At 36.7% G+C, this 20173-nt stretch overlaps 1 protein-coding gene across 1 annotated transcript; it reads left to right on the top strand.

Moving 5' to 3' along the window:
* The first annotated feature begins 13551 nt into the window (after nucleotides 1-13551).
* Nucleotides 13552-19247, top strand: LOC113299132 (spermine synthase-like). The gene is made up of 11 exons (XM_026548083.1): nucleotides 13552-13769; nucleotides 14331-14546; nucleotides 14642-14683; nucleotides 15335-15411; nucleotides 15510-15632; nucleotides 16726-16830; nucleotides 16929-17001; nucleotides 17237-17308; nucleotides 17737-17932; nucleotides 18501-18630; nucleotides 18933-19247. The coding sequence occupies exons 2-11, from the start codon at nucleotides 14360-14362 to the stop codon at nucleotides 18999-19001; spliced, it is 1074 nt and encodes a 357-aa protein (XP_026403868.1). The 5' UTR covers nucleotides 13552-13769; nucleotides 14331-14359; the 3' UTR covers nucleotides 19002-19247.
* Nucleotides 19248-20173: the final 926 nt, after the last annotated feature.

Here is a 20173-nt window from a genome sequence, read left to right as displayed (position 1 = left end):
TTTTCTGCTCAGCATTGGCAGCAAGCCATTCTCACCTGCCAAGCTCTTCTATCACAATTCGCTGAGTTTCTCGATAACAATCCCCTTTTTTTTAAATAAAACGTCTTTGAACGCAACAGCATAATAGTATGGGCTTTGCCTTATTCTCAGCTCCGAAACATCCCTGTCTCATCAGCTTGATTCATCTAACCCTCTTATTTATCTCGTTACTAAACACAACAGCATCAAAGCTTCAGTATTCAAACTCCACCATATTCTCTTGCTTGTCTGTAAACCTAAACCATCTGCTCAAATTTATTTGTACAGCTTCTTCTCGATCTGATTTGAACCCTAAACCAATACCTTTAACTCGCTGTAACCAACTTCATTCTTTATCTTTCATCGGCACAACTCTGTTTTCTTCAAAGCAGTGAACAACCCGAGCTTCAAATCTAGCACCAAGCTCGTTCGTCTGCCATCACCAGCTCATAATTGTATCCAGCACAATCACAATAGCACCATCGATTTATTCTCCTTCACTACTGAACTTCTCCAACAAAATATTGTGTAGCTTTTGTTAAGCTCACAACATAACCCAGCAGCTACGGTCCATTAATCATAACCTTTCCTTCACGAATAAACCCATATGAATATGGCTTGACATCCACAAGACTCTGAACAGTAACCTTGCCTTTATGGATGCATATTTCTTCCTCTGAAAAATAGCAGCACGGCTTTGACAAACCTTCAAACAATTTTTTTTACTTCTTTTAATCTCAAACCCTAACGCAGCTTGACAAACTCCAATATTTTTTTAACTCATCAGAACATCGCACAACTTTTTTTTTTAATGAAAAACAATTTCGCAGCTTACTAACTCTTTCTCTCCTTCTCCTCTCCCTTCCTCTCACCTTGCTCTGATACCAAATGTAGGATCGAGCAAGAGAGAGGAGAGCACACGCGGAAGCAATAATAGACTACATTGATAATCAAATTTAGTGTACAATTCTTATGGCTCAATAGCCTACTTATAGTCTCACAAACTTGATGATCACTCAAAGAAAATTCCTAATAAAAACAAACTCTAAACAAAGACACTTTCCTAACATAAACCAAACTCTAAATAGAACTCTCTAGAACCAAAACACCATATCTTGGTTTAACTTCCAACAAAACAGGGCCTAAGCAAACGAAACCCGTGATTGAATCTCGCTACCCCACTTCCAAAATTCGATCAAACTTTTACGCAGGTGAATGCTATGTTTCCCGCCAAATTCTGATTTTGAACCGTTGAAGAAGAAATGCCCCTTATCCGACTGATGGAGTGCGAATAGCAATTTGGGTACGCCTTAGTAATTTGGGGTGCCCCTTATCCAAATGAGGGGGCCTTTAGTAATTTTCTCCCAGGAGTGCAAATACAACTTTTTGAGCCAATTTCTCCGCACATGTTTATTTCTCCAAAAATACCTACAAAGACATAAAAAACCATAATAAATACAAAATCGAGCACTAACAATACATACAATTGAGATCATATTAGACACATAAATGCGTCTCCTGTACCATACAACCAAAACGAATGGATATCAAATAATAAATGGAAGACACTTCTTCCCTCGTTTATGGAAGCACGTGCACGTGAAGCTCATAAAGATTTGAAAGGAGGTGGGTTATTATGTTCAACGTTTAAGTTTTTCCTTAACCAAAACAAAAACTCAACAAATGTAAATGACTATCTAGAACTCGAAAGGGTGCTTATCTTATGGGTACTGGGTCAGACGTTCTTTCCAAACTCAACTATTGTTTCTCATATTGGTTTGCTTGAAGCGTTAGAAGATCTTGACAAAGCACCAGATTATGACTGGGACTCTGCAAATTTAGCAGAAATGTACTATGGGTTGGATCAAGCGTCCATTGGTATAGCTAACTTCACTGGTTTCTAGGGCGTTATAGAGGTAAATATCCAAATTATTATTTTTAAATTTAAATAATTTTTATGTACAAATGTAAATCAAGTCAAAATACTAAAATTATGGAGTAATTTGTAGTATTAGTGGTATACCTACTTCCCTGTTGGTAAACCAATTCTTAAAGACAATACCCATAGATTTCCCATCATGGACATGTACCTCACGACCAACTGGGCGAAGGACACTGGCAGCGACATCTCGGGTTCCAGTTTTATTCAGAGGTTTCAACAAATGACTCGGAGCCACAAGAATGTTGTTGTTCACCCTTACATTAATTTTCTGAGTATCGTGGTAATGATGCATAACGTATTCTTGATATTCTCTCCGTAGAGTTGTTTTTAACACTCCAGAAACGGATATAGGGGTCTGGTACCTGGGAGAAAGACTGTTGTACCAGTTACAAGGTATATATGCAATTGCAATTAACCCGCCACCACATATGCAAACCTCTGCATCAGATTTTGATCGGCTCCCGTGGGAGAGGTATGAACTAAATACAAAGAGGAATATTGATGAAGTGTAGTATGTCACCTGATATTTGTCGATTGCGAAGCCTGTAATTGGGAGATACAACATGCACATCTATGGGTTTCATTTCCCAGGTTTATCACGCCTGGCTCATGATGCAAATATCGTTCCTAGCTAGCCGCCTCAGAAAGATCCATGCTTTATGACTTACCCCGCTACGGGTGCAAGTTCTTCATCATCGACAAATATGCCGAAATCCGTTGAGAGATGCCAAGTATTACTTCACAAGGTGAGCCAACCACGATCCCCATTGTTTCCCTAGCTATGAAACGTGATTATCCTTACTACAATGTGGCTTTCAGTAATGAAGAGTTGAAGAGACAACTTAACGATATGTATTGGCTGAATTGGAAAATGGAGGCTATACACTTGGGTGTATGTCGGAAATGGCAGACGGACACAATGTTCGGATTGAGTCTAACTGTAAATGCTGATGGGCGTTCACAGTCTTCTGATTCTACCAGGAGAAACTGATCATGGCACGAGAGTGATACAGTGGTGGGAGAAACACAAGTACGACACAATACTTCACCACAAGTACGACATAATACTTCACCAAAAACTGTGCATGTATCTCAACCTCAAGTAATTCAGACAGATCCTAGGCGCATTTCATCATCATTCTCGCTCTTCAACCCAAATGATGCTTGCTACACTGTTACACCACCACAACAACAACAAACATCTTATATGTTTGGAGAACCGAGTGCTTTCCAATCGCCTAGTGTTCTTCAGCCAGTTTTTTCCCCTTATGGAAATTTAGCAAACATGTTGGCAAGTGGGGATATCCCAGGCCTTGGAGAATAGCTGACTCCAGGCCCCGAAGATAACGATGAGCGAGTTAACAGTGAGCGACGTTAGAGAGATTGTAATTTTTAATTATGATACATTTGTAGTTCTAGTTTTAATCAATTAAAAGTACGTCGGTTTGTTTAAATGAAATTACATATGTTTAAAATTAAGCGTTTTATATTTCACTGAATTACATATGTTTAAATTAAGCGTTTTACATTAGCTTCACTGATGAGAAGTACTAGGTGGGACAACAACTACAACGAAGGGGTTGAAATTGTTCAAAACCTTAAGGATTCGAAACATTTTTCGAAACGAAAAGCCAAAATTTTCCATCTTCGCCGTTCAGCTAAAGATTTTCTTACCATCTCAGCATCAGTTTCTCCTCTCAGCCTATATTGATTGGCTTGCATAGTTAAAGCTACAAAATCACTTACTTCTTTCTTAGTTGTACTAAAACGATTTTCTATGTCGCATATAGCACGACGACTCGGATTACGTGTGTCACTGCAAAACCCATCGTGAATAACCGCCCAGAAATTCACCCATGGATAGTTTGCTAAAGTAAGTTGAGTAAATAAAAAAACATAGTTTCTGCAAATAGATTCATCTTCTTCTTCAGTATACAGAGCTCACCGAACTAAGAAGGGCCGAGACATCTTCTTTCGACAAATTTGTTTAACTGAAGAATTGAAGATTTTTTTTTTTGAGCTCAGAGAATAAGAGTAAAGAAGACTAGAGGTGTAGAATGTGTGAATTTAGAGTTGAAATGAGGAGCATTTATAGAACTCAAATTTCTAGCCGTTGGATGACAAGATTTTTCAGCCGTTCAAATTTAGCCTTTGGCGGTTTTGGATCACACGCTGGCGGATTCACTTCAGACACTGGCGTGTGAAGGAAAAACTGGCGGTTTTGGATCACACGCTAGCGGTTCTAGGTCATACGCTAGAGTTTTTGGTGCAGCCTCGTGAATTTTCATCAAACGCGCATTTAGTCTACTGCTACACTCAACAAACCCTCAAATTTGTTGGTTTTCCCATCCGTTTTTCATGTTGGTTGAGTTCATAGTGGAAGCAAAATGAACAAACTACAAGTTTGTTGAGTCCAGAGGAACTGCTCTAATGTAACAAACTATCCTTCCCTAAATTTCTCTGGAGAAAGGAAATTAATGAATTAGTGATGAGTTTTATCTTCTTTTTTCGAATAAAAAAAGTTCACTTCATTAGAGTTACTGATACTACGAACTTTGTATAATTAAAGTATAAATAACCTCAATCCATTTGTACCTGCTTCACTTCTGTGAGTTGATTGTGAATCTTAAAAGTTATCTATGTTTCATATATAGTAATCCGCGTTTTCCTATTATTTCTAACCCACTAAATTCTGAACTAAAATCATCAATACATATAAATGAATGTTTGATAGCTTTGCTAAAATGCCAATGTTTATCAACCTCTTAGTTGACTAGTCATTTTGTTTTTGAGCTGGGTTGATTTCCCATCAAAATAACATATATATTGGATTGACATACAAATGATGGAAGACCTTGATACACTGAATCTTATTTATTTGTATATTTTACATGTTCAAATTGTAAAAATTATTCTTTTTTATATTAGTACTTATAGTCAACAACTAAGCATATATATAGTTACCAACCAATAAAGGCTCACTTTAATCTGTGAAGCTTAATAACATACCGACAATTAAATTAATAATATAATATATTAAATTAATTAGGATAACAATGAACATACTAAAAAACATATGTTTTTCTTTTGGTGTTTGCCAACTACTTTACTAAATAATAAATATAATACATGCTCTATTTCCTTTTCTTTTTCCCAAAAAAAATTAATATACATCAAAAATAGAAAACAAAAGTTGTGATCGGGTATATAATTTGATCTAATAATCTTACAAACATCATATATAATTAAAAACTTAAAATAAATCTTTCGCAACTGCATTCTCACCATTCTCTGTATATAAATCATAGTTAACATAATAGGGTTAATTGTCTGTTTGTGATTTGGAAATAAAGCCAAATCTATTAACAAATCTGCATTTAGCAGAAGTGTTAGGAACATTGAAAGATCTGACCATTTTTCAAGGTTTTCATCAATAAAACAGTAACAAAGGTAACATATGTGTCTGAAAATCGACCGGAAACTACTGAAATCGGTGTGAATCGGTCGGATACTGCTAGAATCAATTTCTTATGTTGAGTCATATCGCTAAATTTATACTCCTTGTTCGTCACTGACCTAATACTTTTTGTCCATGAATGTTCTTCTCACAAAAGTAAAGATCGTTGGTTTTAACTTATTTGTTCGTATATGGCGAGAATGGAGAAAAATATTTAGGGAAAATCCTTTGTTAATGTCCAATAAAATCCTTCTCTCGTAGTCAGAGAAAGGTCGCTCATGTTGTTCTCTTGGGAATGACATCAAATGGGAGAGAGTTCAATTTGAACTTGTGCTTAATTGATATATCTTTGTGGGGGATGCAATCGTGGAATTGTAGGTGTTAGAGCACTGCTCGGTCGAACTCGCAAGCGTTGTTATCTCAAGCTTGTTTGTCAAATTTAGTTGATCAAAACTATATACTTGATTTCTAGTCTACTTATAGTTATGTCTCGGATTAGGATAGAAGTGTGTAGTTGAGAATTAGACTTCACGACGTTCACCAATTGAAGAAGATGATCTACTTAAGAGTTTGGAGGAATTTCATCAACAAAAGGTATGTGGAGACTAAAATTTATCTATCACTCATAAGTTTATTCTATTATATCTTCTAATGAGACTAAGTCGTATAGCTATATAAACTTTTACACATTTGAAATTTCGACCCGAGTTTATCTCGTTTATATATTTCTCGAAATACATGTTGGAAGCTTTTTAGTTTTAGATTAAGTTCATTATCTACTTGACGAGTTCAGTTGTAGACAATTTATTTGTTGGAAACTAAATATTAAGTCAATATGATCATGTGAAGATTACCTTGAACATCTTACATGATTTGTGTGAGACAATCATTTGATGTTAACTTGGGAAGTTCCATATTGATCGATTAATCACTTGAAAATTACTTGAAGCTAGTGGTATATTTAAGATTACCATTGTTGTCTTCTAAGAATGTTTAAATGATTAAATGAGAGTTTTAGAACTACTACCTATGTCTGGATATAACACAGTATGAGTACCTTGTATGCGAATTGTGAATACTAGTTCAGGTCCGGAACTCTTGTTTGCGGACGGGTTTAACTGTCAAAGGTCCGGAACTATGGTTGCGAACGGCTAAGACTAGGTAAGTTCGGAACTGTGGTTCGCGTACTTTGTTTGCCAACACAGTGGTTAGGTTCTAAAACGGTAAGTATGACAATTCATACTCATGAACTCAGGTTCGCTTGCCAACTCAGTTTTCAAACTAAAGTCTCTGGAACTTTAATGAAATAAGGTATGCGAACTTGTTTTGCAAACCGTGGCATTATGTTCATGAATTGGTTCTTGTATAAGTACTTTGTACAACTAAAAACCAAACCGAATGTTCATGAATTGGTTCTTGTATAAGTATTTTGTACAACTACGACTACAACCCAAACATAAGTTAAAGTCTACAATAATTAAAGACCGTCCATTAAAACATTATAAGAACATCTCCTCACCCAAGAGTACGACCTCCACCTCGGCCTCGCTGACTTCGCTGACTTCCCTCACCACCTGATGTCTGGCTTCTCTTACGACGACCTTGACTTTCACTAGCTATTTAGGAATCAAAATCTTCTCTTTTCTCCTGGATTTCCTCACCTTGGCTTCCTCCACCTTGACTTCCTTTACCCCGTTCAGCACGTTCTTGTCTTAGTTGGCTAGCTGTTTTCCTAGTCTTCTTACTTTGCTTAGCCAGATCAGCAAACATTTTCTTCGCTTGTGGATTCTCAATGTGTTGGCAATAATCAGCGTACATACGATGTCTTTGAGGTTTTATCACTTCTCCTTTGTCGTCCGAACAACAAAATGCCTTGATAAGAATCTTCATTCGTTCCTTCTATTTGCATTCAAATACCAATTCAAATTAACAAACTTATCTTTGTATGTATATGAATAACACAATTACCAAAATAAATACTTACTACAAGCTTAAGAATGGTAGAATCATCTCTAGTGTCAGATGTAGAAGCCGAATAAGATGCATTGTTGCTCCTCCGACTGCTAACAAGATCTATTTGTATCACCCGAGGGTGAGAGAAGCCTTCGTACCATTGCAAGTAATCTGGTGTTGCCTCATGACCTTCATTCACATGCTCCCAAAAAGAGACGTCTACCTTGCTATCATACTCGTGTCTATCATTCCAATGCTTGGTCTTAGGTTCGGGATCGTAAACCACCACTAAGTCTGACTCGTCAGACTCGCATTTGTTTGACTTGTGCTTGAATGGTGGTTCATAATCCTCTTCGGGTGAATCTTGAATATACCCATACTGACGCATGATTCTCATTGGATTATATATTGAAAATCCGTAAGGGTAAAATAGAGGGTCGTGGTAATGCACGACATCTTCCATAGAGCTCACCCTATCATTCTTATAAGGATCAAAGATTACCTCTTCAGCTGTGATGTTGTCCAATTTTTGGCGCATTTCTAACAACGCTCCATTTTGTTCCTTTTCCTGCCATCCAGTGTACAAGTATCGGGTTCCTCCTGGTTTAGTTTTGTTCCAATCTGGGTTGACTGAGACATCTGGATTATCTTTGAACAATGAAGGTAAATGATCATAAATCCACACCTATATTGACATCAGAAAAAATAAAATAAAACAATCTGATAAGTATAAAAAGATTCAAAGAACAAAAAAACATAAAGAGAGGAAACAACTTTGTTCAATCCAATTACCTGGAGTAGAGCCGAATCGCCATTCATTTGAGAAGTTCGTTCCTATGATGCCTTTGATAGCTGACCATTCAAATGTGCTACTATGGCAGTCCCCAAGAGTACTTGTTCACATCTTCCAAGGGATCCAAAAGCTGAAGAAGGTTGGCGCTGACCCTGTTACCTTTGCGGTCGGAAAATATAACCGACGCAAGTACGTACAACAAGTACCAATCCGCCGCATAACGAAATTCCATATCAGAGAAACCATCAACTTTTTCTTTGATTAGTGTCCCAGCAAACATCTCCCTAATCTCTATAAGTTTGAACTCTTTCTTCGGTTATTTCTTTCCCTTCACGAAAAGGCCATCTGTCGTCTCTTGATCCCATCCAAACAATTTCTCGGTCAATGCTAAATTTCTTTCCAACTAAGATTTTTCTTGAACTTGTCATTGGTGGATTTTCCTTCGACCTGCAGCCGTAATATCTGATTTGCATCAGCGGGAGTCAATGCCATCTCGCCAAAAGGGAATTGGAATGTATCGACTTCGCTGTAAAACCTCTCATAGAAACTTGATACTGCAACTTTGTCATATGCAATCACAGAGTTCACAACGGCAGTATACAGACCAGAGTTTTCAACAATCTCTTTGACTCTTGCACATTCTTCTTTTAGATCCCACAAGTCCATTTTCACATAAGAAGATTGCCGCCTTAAAAGACGTACGACATTCTTATGATCCTACAGAAGAAAAACAAGTAAATATAAAAAAAAACTAGAAAGTTAATATCAAAAAATAAAATAAAAAACAAAGTTGAGATTGTTACGATTGTTTGGTAGATGGTACGAACCCACGTTCAAGGATATCCAAATAGAATTTTGCAGCCATCTCCGGATCTCCGCTGGCTCTCCCACTGCGAAGACGTTCCAGCTGCAAATGTGAGGCGGGAATGTGTCTTGCGCTGGGTGAAATTGGGGCTCTAGGCTCTGCCTGTACCGCCAATGCCGCCTTTGGCTGCGAGGCAACCACATGAACACCACTATCATTACCTTCATCATCTTCCTCCTCCTCATCATCATCACCACCACCACCACCACCACCACCATTACCATCATTACCTTCATCCTCCTCCTCCTCCTCATAATCACCACCACCACCACCATCACCTCGACCAGAACCACATTACCACCATTTCCACCACCACCATCACCTCGACCAGAACCACCATTACTATCATCATCATCATCATCATCATTATCATCATCATCATCATATTCACCTCCTACAAGAATGTCTTCTTGTTTCATACCTTCTTCTTCATTGCTTCCGGAAGTAGCTACAACAAGGGTGGAAGAAGCTGACGAATCCGACGACTCATTACCTTGATTTTTAGGTTCGCGGATAGAAAAGGCTACCTCACTCAGACATTTTCCGCGAAATTGACCGGCTGCCAAGTATTTGCCTGTCGGGGAGGTTTGGAAGGAGGAGTGGGGATGTGTTTCTTTCCTTTCTTTTGACTATAATAGTACATACACAAAAAAGGAACAAATAAGTCAAGGATTTCATGCCATCAGGACAAGGTTCGTCACCATTTTTTTTTTTTACACAAACGACTTTCAAGGAAGATATGACGACTCTATGGAAAAAGGCGACGACCCTAAGCTTCACAATGCCGACTCTTTGTGACATAAGGTGACGACACTTTGACTTTTTTGGACAGAGAGTCTGTTTGTTTTCCACTTTGAATCGTTACTGAATAAAAAAGGGTCGTTCACAAAAAGGATCGTCATATGTTATTATATAGGGGTAACAGCTCTAATCTAGGGCAAAAGAGTTGAATGACGACTCTGGGATACTTCAATTGACGACACTTCCAATTTTTGGGACAAAGAAGTTGTTTGTATTTCATCAAGAGTCGTTACTAATCAAAACGGGGTCGTCAATTGATTCTATTACAGTGGTAATGACTCAAATCTAGGTCAAAAAACTGTAATAACAGAATAAGAGTCGTTATCTTCTACATCATATACCCTAACAATTTTTCATAGTTTTTACATGCAGATGAAGAATAGTTAGGGTTTAAGAATTTCTCGATAACGACCCATTCGCTGAAACTGAAATTCTTCAGTTCCAAAACTCAATTTCACAATCAAAACACAAGAAAAAAATCAAAACGGAAGTGGGTTTTAGTTAACTTACTTTCTAATCTAATTCTTCCCGGCTTGATTTGTTCTTGCTATTCGGATTAACCTTGAATTTGAGTTTCTCTACGATTTTAGGGTTATCAACCTTTAGTCGGTACGCTTTCGTTCGATCCATGTTTGTAGAAGAAGTTAACTGTCGATTAAAGTTTTTCGAATCGACGATGGAGAAAATATTCGTGAGAGAGAGAGGGAGGGGAGGAGGAGAGTCTTTTGATTTGGTTTAGTAAAATGAATTGGGGGCTTTATGTTAGGGTTAATAGGTTTTTAAGTAGAAAGGGCAAAATAGTATTTTTACTACTATTTGGACTCCCTCTATGATATTTGGGGTGGGCATAAATTTGGTGAGGCCACTAATTGTTTCTTGGGGCCCCGAATTAAACGAGGATAAACAACCTTGCTAGACACTCCAAATATCCGGCTAGAGAGAGTCCATACCAGAAGAAAAATAGAGGGTGCTTTTCACTCACCATAGGAGCCACAATGATCGTACCTATCGGTGAGATCCATGAGTCCTCAATCCCGGTGAATCTCAGACTTATCCGTGTATAAACGAAGGATCCTCATTATCAAGATTGCTAATAGGGGGTACCAAATTGTTTGGGGGCGTACCAATATGCATATAGGAAAAAAATCTATTTTGGTAAGGGATTGGCACACCCCCAAACAATTTGGTACCCATATTAAGACATATTCCTATGCATATGACAAACATCAGATTTTGCCATATATGCACCCACTATGAGTATGCCAAACTGTCAAACTCATATGCCTATATGTCAGAAATAACATATAGGCATACGTGATGGAGTGTTTATCTAGCAATAGAGGTTCCATCGCTCGATGGTCAGAATATCTCCGAGGAATTTTATACATATATAATCTCTCATTCTCTCCTACTTTTCACTTTTCTAATATATTTTTATATCTAAAGGGTCTCATAATATATTATAATGCTAAACTTTTTATAAATACCCCACCACACAAATACAAATATATATTTTATTAATTAGGGTCCCATCCAACACAATTAAATATTTAAATATATGTTTTTAATCAAATTTGACATATCTATCATAGTGGAGAAAATTATTTGTTATGCCACATGGCATGCCAAACTCATTTCTTTTGACATGGTGCATAGGCCTGACAGCCTTGCTCATTATCAGCATTCACCAAAGAAAAGTTGTGGGATGAGGTTATGTGAATTCCGCACCCCGGAGACTGTAGCTGAAGTAGGTATACATTTTCAAGACAAATAGTGAGTACACGAATAAATGCAAAAACATGGAATATTTCAATCTGGCTATGATTTCTAAAATTGCTTGGAGATTGATAGAAGAACCACACTCTCTGTGGACCATTACTATGAAGGCTTCTCACTTCTCAAACAAGGAAGTCATTAGAATGGAAACAAAGCCAAAGAACACTGATTCCTGGATTTGGAAAGGAATTTTAGAGGGCATCACCTGCATTCAAAAGTATTATATCTGGAAAATAGGGGATGGCACCAACATACATATCTGGGAAGATAGATGGATAGAAAATCTACCTGACATTCTCCAAAAACCACTTCACTGCCCCTTCAGCCTGAAAACTGTTAACCAACTCTTCAATACCAATGGGGAATGGGATCATAACATTATTTCCCTCTGGTTTCCTCAACATATTCAACAACTCATTCTCCAGACACATTATTACACTAACTATGTGGACACCATCCAATGGAGCTTAACTCATACTAGAAATTCACAGTTAAATCCCTTTATGATAAACAGATTGAGGATAAATATGCTGGAGATACTCTTACAACTCCATGGGGAGATATTTGGAAATTAGATACCAACCCAGCCATCCAACTATTCATATGGAAATGTGCTCATGGAATACTTCCAAAAAATGCCAAGTCTGCTGGTATCCTAACCTATATTGACCCTCTCTGTAATATCTGCAAGTGTGCAAATGAAGACACTACTCATGTGCTCTTAGCCTGCCATGCTGCTTCATATGTTTGGAGGAATCTCTTTGGGGAGAATCACCAGCTATTTATTAATCATGAATCCTTTCATGATTGGTTTAATAATTGGTTTTCACCGGACAATACCACAACCAGCTGGAACTCTTCTTATGCTACCATATGCTGGTTTATCTGGAAAGCTAGATGTGACAAAATTTTCAGAAACATTGATCCTAATGCTGCTGCTACTTCTTTGAAAATCACTCAACACCTCTGCTCCCATGACAGGGTTCTTCACAAACCCAGTCATATCTTAAACAATATCTACTATCAAGCTAGCAGTGTTGAGGATAACTTGAGCACTCACACCAGAGGCAGACAGTTACAAGAAAAATTTGGAATCACTATTAGTGTACATATTATGGAAGTTTATAATAATTTGGCTAATGGTGATGGATTTCAGTATACTAACTTTGCTTTGGTGGCTTTTTCTTTCTTAGGACAATGTATGGGAGTTAGGAATGTTAAAGACCCAGCAATTGGACTCAGTAGATCAAGCAGAGCCTGCAGAGGAGCTCAACTAGCATTGACCTGGGGAAAAGAGATGAAAAAGACCAATATCAACTTTGAAGCAGAAGAGGATGATATTCTACAGCCATTCACACAGCCTACAAAATTGCAGTACAACAACGGTTCCAAGAAAACTCTACGATTGAAGATAGGAAGTTAGGAGTTATCGACTTTGTTTTGGGAAATCTCACTAAATTAGATGGTCACCATCAAAACAATGCTGCTAAACTAGCTAGGATCACTAGCACTTCTCTTTTATTCCAGAACATGAACTGGAAAGGTACCAACTTGAAACTTTTTTGACAAACTTTACAGTCTAGTCCAAACTCTATCATTCAGGATTACTGTAACAACTCTTCTAATCTGGCTAGGGACCCTCTTGGAGCTATGATTAGCCTAGTTGATTCTCAAACTACAGCTGTAATTTTGGAGTAAGTTGCTCTTTTTAGAGCTTCTGTTCTCTTTTTGTTATAAAAAAATAAAAATAAATGCAAGTAACGTCGGAAATCACTAAAAAAAATAAATGAACGTGGGAAATGCAAAGTGTAAACAATCTATTCTTCCACGTGTTTGTTGGTTGTTGAGTTCTAAAGAGACGGAAAAGAAAGAAAGCACTATAAATACCGTTGGGTCTTCAAATATAAAAAAAATAAATTAAAAGAAATCCTACTGTTTCCATATTTTTTAATAAATTAAGAAAAAGGTGTCTTACTGTTTCCATATTTTTCTTAAACATTAACATAATTTATTCTCATTTCCGCAGCCACTAAATCTAAGCAATAACAGTTTCTATACTTAATCTCTTTATTAGATCACAAGTTTTAAGTAGTTTTCTCGTTAATATAGCCTCTCTGAGCTATACTCTCAAATTCCACCTTCTGATCACTCGATTAAACCCTAGGTAACAATTGATCCCTATTGTTTTAATTTAGTGTATTTGGCGTAGAGTTTTTTCCATATAGAGAAATTGCAGATGCTTTAGTGTTTTTTTGGTTAGGTTTTTTTTTTGTATTCGGTAATCATTTTTTTTTTTGTATCATCATATGTGACGCATGTTAAGGTTGTTATTGTCAGTTATCTGTGGATGGATTATTGGTGTAATTAGCTTTTGTTTGTTTGGGTGTAAATTTTATTGATATTTTGCTCTGACAAGATTTGATTGTTGTTTTCTTCTTTTCGAAATAATTAATCAGTGTTTGGAGTATAAGCTTGAATATTAGTCGAGTAACAATTCTTATTAAATTGAACTTATTCAATTTTTGACCTTTTCTTGAATTGTTCTGTTAAACTTGGGATTTCATCAGTGTTTTTGTTGTTGTTGTTATATAAACTGAATTATAACTACAGCTTCATTCTGATTAAGATTTTCTCTTTGATTGATCTTTTTCATGAACACCGCTCTTTCATATGAATAGTTGGAAATTGTATTCTTTTTGATGTTGAAAACTTTGGAGTGTTGCAGACTGGAGTCGGCAAAGAAAAAAGCAATTCATGGCGGGAGGTGTAGGTTCAGGTTTGGAATGCCAGAAGATTATGGATGGGAAGGAGATTAGTGGAATTAAAGTTACTCCTGTTCATTCTTGTTGCTTAAAAGCTATGGCTACTCAGCCTGAACTTGGTTCCAAGTGCCATTCCACAGTTGTTTCTGGGTGGTTCTCAGAACAAGTGTCATACTCTGGTCGTTATTCTCTGTTTCATACTCTGATGCATATTGTATGATACTCTTTTTGCTAATCTGATCTAATTTGGACGTTATTTTTGTTATGGTTGCAGATGGAACTCGTAAGGTTTATTACAACAATCCCATGTGGCCTGGTACGATAAATCCCTTTTTTTTTTGCGAGTCACTTAAATTTGATTTGGTTCATAATGAGGAAGCTTCTGCTATCACAATTTTGTAAAGCTACTTTATTGGTTTGAGTACGTGATATTACTTTTACTTTCTAATGAGAACTTTTCTATATACTTGTATCTGTACTCTGTAAGAGGGGGTCCTCTTGTCACAATGAGTGCCAACACTGCAATTTTAGATATCCTTCTTAGATACTGTTGGACATATTTTTTGGAATTTACCGTTGGTCATTTATTGAAATGTAGTAAGAGAATATTAGCCAAAATCGAATTGACTTTTCCACCTCCTTGTATGTAATCGCATCATTTCCACTTCACAAGCACCTTTGGTTCAATCCACATTAGGAGACACAACAAATTCATTAGGGAAGATTCATACAATGAATTGTGTTTGGCAAGCCTTCTTCTGGAGAATTGTGTTTTGAAGGTTTCGATTTGGATATCCTAAAAGGCAATCTTTTAGATGATGCATTCTCATATATCTTTATGCATCTCATCCCACATCTGGTTGACATTGTTCATCATCACATGCAAATAATATATATCTGCAAATTTTTTTATAGATCTGAGTCTAATTTTCATGGCTGATAATTTTTTTCCCTTGATCATTTGCAGGGGAGGCACATTCAATGAAAGTTGAAAATGTTCTATTCGAAGGGAAGTCAGAGTATCAAGAAATTTTGGTTTTCGAGGTTGATTTTTGCTTTTTAAAGTTCAGATTGGCTTCAGAGATTTCTGCTTTCTTTCTCTCCTTGTTGCAACTTACTCTTTCCTCTACTTTTGTTGGCAGTCAGCAACATATGGAAAAGTGCTTGTGCTAGACAACATTGTTCAATTGACTGACAAAGATGAATTTGCCTACCAGGAGATGATCGTTCACCTGCCCCTATGTTCACTCCCTTCCCCCAAAAGGGTAATTTTGCCTACACATCAATTAGCCATCAATTCCTAATATTTGTGCCATCAATTAGCCATTCCCTCTACTCTCTATATTCATATAGAAGCATTATTAGGCCCTTTGTAGTGCTGACTGTACCCAAGTATTCCTTTAACCAACACATGCATTTCTTGTCAAAGATATTTCTTTAACCAACATGCATTTCTTGTCAAAGATATTTTTCTCTAGTATGTTCTCTATGTGTTTTTAGAAGCATGATTGGACTCATTGATGTGCTTGTACCCAGTAGATTCACTTTGGCCCAAGGAATTCCGTTAAAACTAGCTTACACTTTTCTGTCAAAGTAATTGCTCTCTGTATGTTCTCCTTGTTTAACTAAAAAGCTTGATGATTGACATGCTTTTCCTGCAATAATGGATGACAGGCTAGTCAAGTAAATGAGCTTCGTGAGGTAGGGAGAATGAATATATTAAAAGGAAACCGTTATAACGAAAAAGCTAACTCTAGTGATCATGAAGTAAAAGACAATACACAAAGTCCTTTCTCAATAACTTTGATTAATAGGTGGTGATTATGATTATATTAAAAAACCATTATAACTTTTCTGTCAAAGAAATTGCTCTCTGTATGTTCTCCTTGTTTAACTAAACTTAATGTTTGACATGCTTTTCCTGCAATAATGGATGACAGGCTAGTCAAGTAAATGGGCTTCGTGAGGTAGGGAGCATGAATATATTAAAAGGAAACCATTATAACGAAAAAGCTAATTCTAGTGATCATGAAGTAAAAGACAATACACAAAGTCCTTTCTGATTAACTTTGATTAATAGGTGAAGAAGGTTTTCAGACGCTATTATGTAAAGAAATATTTCGCAAACCCACTCCTAGTTCAATGTCTCTCATTGTTTTGCATTTATAGATTTGGTGCCAGTTCTCATTTAAATTCTATTTCATCTTATGACTATATATTTAGTCTAATGTTCAGTGCATGATTGGAATTTTGAAGGCTGGATTTTTAGGAGATATTGTTTTTATTCTAGTATGTCTATGTGAAATTGCATCTGCGAAACGAACTGATATGCTAAATTTATGGAATTAATGCATGCAGGTCCTGGTTGTAGGTGGCGGCGATGGTGGGGTCCTTAGGGAAATAGCTCGTCATAAGTCTGTAGAGGTCATTGATATCTGTGAGATAGATAAGATGGTCATAGATGTAAGTGCAGTGCGACGCGTAATATACCTTTATCACATGATTTCTATGTTGTTTCTCTTCATTTCCACCAAGTTAATTAGCTAAACCATGTATGCCAGGTGTCAAAGAAGTACTTTCCAGAATTAGCTGTTGGATTTGAGGATCCCCGCGTACAACTCCATGTCGGAGATGGTATGCTTGTAATTGTTTTTTGCTCTCTATTTGCCATAGTTGATGGTTGAAATTTTTGCTGAACCAAGTGATTTAAATAAGATTAATTCACCGTCACACTTCTTTTTGCTGGCTACTAAACCTGTAAAACTGTTGGCAACTTGGTTGCAACACTAGCCGGCTACACAGAAACTCTGCAAAACTGTTGGCAACTTGATTATGATTAGTTTGTGATTGATTTTGCGTACTGCTACAGCTACTGAGTTTTTACGAAATGCGGGCGAAGGGATCTACGATGCAGTTATTGTGGATTCGTCAGACCCTGTTGGTAGGTGCTCTTTTATCTGTCCCCGTATTTCCTTTAATTTTTATCATCTTTCTAGGTTTTTTTTAGTAGATGATGCAAAGAATCTCAACCAATATATTTTGACAGGGACAACTTGTAGAGCTAACTAATTACCAGCAAACTATTAATCTTACAAGTAAATATATTGTTTCCCTCTAGACTTAAGTTCGTTGGACCCATATCACGCATCTAAAACTGCCAAAGATATTCACTTTTCTTATTGGTCTTTAGACCTTCAATGTTGACCAATGTATAGATTGCATTTTCTTTGCTGAATGCCACATTTGCTATTTCTTCCTTTCGATAAATTTTCATCTTTATATTCGTTAAAGCTGCGCAAGTGTAAATGAAGTGAAGAAATAAGTGAAATTAAATGGGACTCTTCTTGTTCCTATACTTCGTTGTTTCAGGTCCTGCTCAGGAACTTGTTGAAAAACCATTTTTTGTGATGATAGCAAGAGCGTTACGCCCAGGTGGTGTTCTTTGTAATATGGCTGAAAGCTTATGGCTTCATACACATCTTATTGAAGACATGATGACTATTTGCCGGGAAACATTCAAGGGTTCCGTCCGTTATGCTTGGGCATCAGTTCCTACATATCCAAGGTATTGGTCCATCTTATATGCAGTTTTATCATTTATGACTCTTATATGCATCTGGAGGTCCAACTTGGCGCAGCCGTTTAAGATTTCCCTATAATTCTATAGGCTATGTGGCAAATATCAACGTTAAAATATGACTTATGAAGAGCCTTCCTATTGTAGTTTTCTCTTAAGCTCGACATTTTTGTTAAACTACTTACAGTAATCGTCTAGAGATATGATTAATATCAATTAGTATTTTGTTTCACGCACAAATTGTTTACTACATGTATTAGGTTAAATACTAGCTTATGATGTTTGAAAAACAAAATATACGAGGAAATTAGAAATAAGAATATAAGATAGAGGGGAATATGAATCTTAACTTAAATTTTGTTGTCGAACTAATTGGTGTACTGTGCAATTTTAAACTTAATCTGCTATTATCGAGCCTATTCAGTACCCAAGTTTTATGATAGCTTTGGTAAATCACCCTCCTTAGCATGGTTGCATTTGTTCATAATTACAAGAGTATAATATATGCAGTATATACTAGTAGTATTTGATGATAGTTCTCCTTTTGGGTACGCAGTGGCGCTATCGGATTTCTCTTATGCACAACTGAGGGACCACCTGTTGATTTTTTGAATCCTGTAAATCCTATTGAGAAGCTGGAATTAGCCGTCAATTATGGAAGGGATCTTATGTTCTACAACTCAGAGGTACTCTATTTGATAATAAAACCCTTTATTTAATTAATACTTCAAACCGTGTGCAGACCATAGTGTTCCTACTTTTATTTTCACCAAATTTTTGCAAGACCTACTCATTAGTCGTCGCATTAGAAATTTCACGTATATTATTGCGTTGCTAGCATTTCAGTGTTTATTTGAATGGGGAGTAGTTTTTGCTCATAATGCGTGGTTCATTTTTTCTCTTCTTTTCTGTATTATATTCATATTCGTGTAATTTGTAATGTGTTTTGATTTCAATTTTGTTCAACTGTCGACCTTATGATTGACAGATGCATTCAGCAGCGTTCGCCTTACCATCATTTTTTAAAAGGGAGGTTAGTGCTCTAAGGGATTTGTAAGTTAATGAATTACAACTGTGTGGGCAAGTTAGGTGATATTCAACGCGCCGCTTGAGCAAGTTAGGTGATATTTACGCGCAATTACTTCCCTACTTCCTTACTATATAAGGTGGTTTCTATAATTCAGTCTCTTGCGTTGTAAGACATGAAATACGATTTAAACAACTGTTTTGTGTTAATCTGATTGATGATCAAATTCTGCTCGACTTGCAGACAATCTAAACATTCCTATGGTTCCATGTTTCATATTTCTTTTTCTTCTTAATTCTCGTGTATAGCCTAGTGGGCCGCACCCGCATGTGACTCGTGAGACAGATGGAACCCATTTTATACTCGAGGTAGGGGTGAACAATGGATGGGTGGATGCGGGTACCACCTGCGTCGAATTCATTAAAATGACGGGTTTTAGAACCGAGTGGGTGCAGGTGGATCGGCGAATTTCAAATATGGTAACAAAAACACTTGCTATTAGAAGTTAGATTAAAGAGTGGATGCAGGCTATGCTACTTGGTAGCCATTCAGTACTTAAAACATAACATCAAGCCCTTGGTTAAAGAAATTTAAATATAGGTCCCAAAATATTAAAAGACGCTCATAACTTTATGTTAAATAAAAGGGAACGGATCCCTTAACTTAACTTTTTGACTTAATTTTTCACTTAAATTTCTGTCCATTGATCATTCTATATCCAACCGTTCGATGTATTAGACCTTATACAATTGGAATTTTGTCTAGCTCGACTTAAGCCAAGCCGAAAAATGTCTGTTTACCAAAAATATATCAGTATATTTGGTTTATTATCTTACCGAGTTTGCTAAGAAACATCAAAAACAGACAAATAGTTTCATCAAAACCTAGTTAACTGCAGAAATATGGATTTCACGGATAATACACACGACGATTGGCAAAAGGAAGATGATCATGGTGTTATAACAAATAAAGATGTTAATAATCAATCCATAATGCGAGGGATTTTTCAGAAGGCAGAGTTTTAATCTATGTCAGTTTTAATTTATGAATTACATAGTAGCTTCTGCGTTTAAGATCACAAATTGAATTATCTAACATTACAAAGAGTGGGGGAAGGCGAATGCTCAGCTGCATCCGAAATAGTCAATGGGGGAGAAGATTTTCCTTGATTTACGTCACATAATATGGTTTTCAAGATATTT

The sequence above is a fragment of the Papaver somniferum genome, chromosome 7 (genome assembly GCF_003573695.1).
Source record: "Papaver somniferum cultivar HN1 chromosome 7, ASM357369v1, whole genome shotgun sequence".
NCBI classification, from domain to species: Eukaryota; Viridiplantae; Streptophyta; class Magnoliopsida; order Ranunculales; family Papaveraceae; genus Papaver; species Papaver somniferum.
This window is presented reverse-complemented; position numbering and strand designations above follow the sequence as displayed.

Bases quoted from the DNA above. Each gene is read 5' to 3' on its own strand.
- LOC113299132 (XM_026548083.1), top strand. From the start codon at position 14,360: ATGGCGGGAGGTGTAGGTTCAGGTTTGGAATGCCAGAAGATTATGGAT. The intron at 15,412-15,509 runs GTTGATTTTTGC...TTTTGTTGGCAG, and splicing joins AAGAAATTTTGGTTTTCGAG to TCAGCAACATATGGAAAAGT. The intron at 15,633-16,725 runs GTAATTTTGCCT...TAATGCATGCAG, and splicing joins CACTCCCTTCCCCCAAAAGG to GTCCTGGTTGTAGGTGGCGG.